Below are 5,000 nucleotides of genomic sequence, written 5' to 3' on the forward strand. Positions count from 1 at the left end.
GGCTGTTCTGTGGGAAAAGCTTCACCAGATCCGACGAATTACAGCGCCATCTGCGCACACATACAGGAGAGAAGAGGTTTGCTTGTTCCGAATGCGGTAAACGTTTCATGCGAAGCGATCATCTCAGCAAACACGTGAAGACACACGAGACGAAGAAGAATAAGATGAGCAACTCTAATGGAAGCGGAGGCGCCACGGGCAAAGCGAGAAAAACCGGAAGTGGTGGTGTACGCATTCACACAGACGAACAGGAAACCGAAAAAATTGAGGTCGATGACGACGACGGAATTGAGATTGATGTCGACGTTGATGTCGACGGTGATGTTGATGTTGATGGTGATGTTGATGTCGATGTCGACGGTGATGTTGACGTTGATGTGGATGGTGATGGTGATGGCGATGTGGATGGCGATGTAGGAGACAATGCGACTTTATCCGACGAAGATATTGACGTCGAGACTGACTTTACCGACTCGAACCAAGCAATGCTCGCGGCCTCAAAACACTGCAATTAACCACTTAATATATATATACAATACATATATATATATATATATAAATATATATATATATATATATATATATATATATATATATATATATATATACACACATACATATACATACATATATATGTGTGTGTATGTATATATACAGATGTATAGTATATATATATATATATAATATATATATATATATAAATATGTATGTATATATATATATATATATCTAAATATATATATATATATCATTATATATATATATATATATATATATAATATATATATTATATATGTATATATATGGACTTCTATGTGTGGTGTTTGTGTGTATTTGTGTATCTTGTGTCTGTGTGTTTGAAACTCAGCAAGAGCGCGTCGAGAAAGGAATTTATGAAACATTTGAAAGAAAAATTTTCAAGAAAATATATATAGAAATAATAACAAAACAAAAAAATGATGAAAAACATTTTCGTCAGCTGCGAAAGAGCAGCAAAGATGGTGGGTGAAGACGATGACGACGACGACGATGACGACGACGGCAGAAATATCAATAATAAACACAACAGCAATAATAATAATAATAATAATAATAATAATAATAATAATAATAATAATAATAAATAATAATAATAATAATAATAATGTGAATGAAACGGCATCGAGTATAAAATTGTTAACAAAAGGAGGTTGAAGACAAGAAAAGTACAATACGAAGAATAATTTAGAAAAAAAATATTTTAAATTATTTTGAAAATCAAATTGACAAAAGACAGCTTTTGAGAATGTCAGAATTTGAAGCTAATTAAGATTGTAATTATTTAAGTACAAACTGATTAACAAGGCTGTCTATAACACCAAGAATACATACATACATATACATACGTACAACATGCATGCATACACGTACACACACACGCACACACACACATATATGTATATAATGCCTACATATACATATGCAGATATACATTCATATTTATATAGGTACATACATGCACAGACCTTGATTGAACGCACAAAGAAGAGACAATTGGAATAACAATGGAGGTGTCTGCTTACGAAGGAAAACAAACTCTACCACGGTTATTGAGTACTCTTTCTCCTGTTTAGGCTTCCATATATATTTATGTGTATATATATATACATACATACAGACAGACACACATGCACACACACACACACACACACACACACACACACACACATATATATATGTTATATATATATGTGTGTGTATGTATATATATGTATATACATACATGTACATATATAAATATATATGTATAAACATGCATTTATATATAAGTATATATATATAGGTATATATATATATACACGTGTATATGTATGTGGAATATATATTGGTGAGTTGTATAGGGCCATAACAAGGACGCTACAACAATACATTGGTTCCAAAGTTCCAAACAGCGCGACAGAACTCTTGTGTTTTACCACGAAAAAATTTGATCCAAACATCACAGCAGACATATTTTTTTTTCAATCGATATTGGAATTTCTTCATAGGGACTCATTTCATAGGAACTTTCAAAAGTTTTTTTTATTTCTTTTTTGAGGAGAGAATACCTTTTAATTTTCATTTTGTTGTACTCCTAAACATCTAAACCATTCTAATTTATTCGTCAAAGGAGCCGCCGACGCCAAATTTATTGGGAATTACTATATGCTAAAAATAATACAGGAGATGTTTTTGAGTTTTTTGTATTGTTTGATATTTTCTTTTTTCTTTTTCTTTTTTTTTTAATCTTAGAATTTGTGAATATTGTATTAGAAAAATATGTTTTTAATAGATTTTTCTACCATCTCTCTCTCTCTAACGCCAAAACCTTTGGCGACACTCCAAGTGGATTCAATAGCCTCATGGTAACGCAGTTTCCTGGTTTCATGGACACGTTGTCAGTGATCCCCAGTTCGTTTCTCTCGTATGGCCATCATCAAGATGGCACCAAAAACCACCACCATCACCAATGACAATAGAACCAGCGGCAACTACAAATTGTCAATGGTACAGTTGTTGCTAATAGCACCAGAGGGAGACAATAACATTGAAACTAATATGAGAAGATTTTTAAGAACATAGAAGCGGGAACGAAATTTGCTTTGAGGGTCGAAACTCAAAGACCAACCCAGGATGTTCAAAGCGTTTCCGTTGTCCCCAACAAAATCTAGGGGCCAAGCAATCACTGTTTACGAGCTTATGTACAGGAACAACAAGAATAAAAGAAATAAATCACTGAAATTACCCGTGTTTTATATCAATAACAACGATGAGCGCAAGAGCAGGAAGGGCAGAAAAAAGAAACAATAGTAGCAGCAACAACAATAACTACTACTACTACTACTACTACTACTACTACTACTACTACTACTACTACTACTACTACTACTACTACTACCACTACTGCAAGAATTAGAACGCAAAAGAAACCACAACAAAAATATAACCATCTGCATCACACGTCTCCATTCCAAATGTCGCTATTCTGGATATTGAAAAAAAAAAGCGTACTATGTTTTGTGTATTATTGCTTGATTCCAATTAAGTGTAAACAGAAAACCGGAGACGAACTGGAAGCAGAACTATCCTGCTTATGTCGTCCGGGTGGAATCGATTCAGTTTGGTCTTCTCTGTCAATGATTCACAGAAACAAGATTCTAGCTTAGATTGGTGCAAGTTCAGGATTTATTGTGTCTGTCCAAGGACTGTTGCAGAGCAAAGTTACAGTGGGAAAAACACAAAACAAAACAAAAGTGAATCTGGATGCCTCCAAAAGAAAGAGAACTCAATACAAGTGCCGAATATATAATTTCGTTGAAGGAAATGAAAGAACAATTGCTCACAGAGTATGACTACTTTCGTGTCTTTTGAAAATCTTCGTGATGAACCGGCATTAGATTAGTCTGACACAATGCTGAGCAATTATACCTCCATTGATATACACACACACACACACACACACACACACACACACACACACATATATATATATATATATATATATATATATATATATATATACACACACACACACACATATATATATATGTACTCACACACACACGTATGTATGTATATATATGTGTGTATGTATGTATATGTATGCGTGCATGTATGTTTGTAGGTGTGTGTATATCACAGTTGTCCCTAAGCAAAAAAAAAAAAACAAGAGATTGTTGACTCGAGAGAAAATATGGTTGCACATTGTTCTAAGCCTCAGATATGACATTAACTACGACGACGACGACGACAATGATGAAGAAGACGAAGAAGAAGAAGAAGATGAAGAAGAAGATGATGATGATGATGATGATGATGATGATGAAGTCGAAGAGGAAGGAGATGAAGAAGGGTATGATGAAAATGATGATGATCATGATGATGATCATGATGATAATAATGATGATAATGATGATGATAATGATGATAATGATGATGATAATGTCGACTGCCTAAATAATGTTGGCTTTGAAATTTGATTACCAAATTGTAATACGCACACATTTACACAAAACATGTATATATATTTGTATATACACATATAAATACATAAACATATATATGTATGTATATGATTATGTATGTGTGGATATATATATATATATATTAAATGTACACATTCATATGCGCTCACAGATATGTATATATATGTGTATATGTGTATGTATATATGTATATGCATATGTGTGCCTGTATATACCATAAAAAGCGTTATACTGCTAAACAATAAAGAATATAAATAAATAAATAACAAAATGAAATGAACAAAATCGTTTCTGTTGAAATGTGAACACAGATAAAACGGAACAAGAACAACAGATTAACAGAATTACAGAATTAATTAATTAAAAATAAAAAAAAATCTTTAAAAAACAACATAAAATCAAACTATATTTAAAACAAAAAATTATATAATTAATGATGAAGGATTGTTTTTTTTTTGTTTTTTTTTACCCTCTCAATTCATGTGTCTTAATGACTGCATATATGGACCCACTCCCTCGTTTAGTGATGTATTTACTGCTCAAAATATATGATATATTTTAAAGTTATTTTTCTTTGGTTGCAAAATTATGTGGAAAAAATTGATATAATATGAATAAATGGCTTTCGTGCATCTTTTACGCCGCCTATGTGTTGAATTTATTAATTATTGTTGCTATTGATGTTGAAGTGGGGGTGTAATGGCCCAGTGGTTATGGCAGCGGACTTGCGGTCCCAGGATCGCGGTTTCGATCCCCAGACCGGGCGTTGTGAGTGTTTATTGAGCTAAAGCACCTAAAGTTCAACACAGAGGGGACAAACAAGGACAGACACACGGATTAAGTCGATTAAGTGCGTAAGTGGTACTTAATTTATCGACCCCGAAGGGATGAAAGGCAAAATCGAGCTCGGCGGAATTTGAACACAGAACGTAAAGACGGACGAAATGCCACTAAGCGTTTTGTCCGGCATGCTAACGTTTCTGCCAGCTAGCCGAC

The 5,000-nt window shown here is 33.3% G+C and overlaps 1 protein-coding gene across 1 annotated transcript; it reads left to right on the forward strand.

Annotated features, from left to right (window-relative positions):
• The first annotated feature begins 107 nt into the window (after positions 1-107).
• On the forward strand, positions 108-515 carry LOC115227224 (histone chaperone ASF1-like). Its single transcript, XM_029798120.1, has one exon. It carries the CDS (start codon positions 108-110, stop codon positions 513-515), a length of 408 nt encoding a protein of 135 aa, XP_029653980.1.
• Positions 516-5,000: the final 4,485 nt, after the last annotated feature.

This window comes from Octopus sinensis, unplaced genomic scaffold, assembly GCF_006345805.1.
Source record: "Octopus sinensis unplaced genomic scaffold, ASM634580v1 Contig02118, whole genome shotgun sequence".
In the NCBI taxonomy this organism is placed as follows: domain Eukaryota; kingdom Metazoa; phylum Mollusca; class Cephalopoda; order Octopoda; family Octopodidae; genus Octopus; species Octopus sinensis.

What these genes read in the sequence shown, in the direction of transcription:
- LOC115227224 (XM_029798120.1), top strand. Translation starts at nt 108, where the DNA reads ATGCGAAGCGATCATCTCAGCAAACACGTGAAGACACACGAGACGAAG.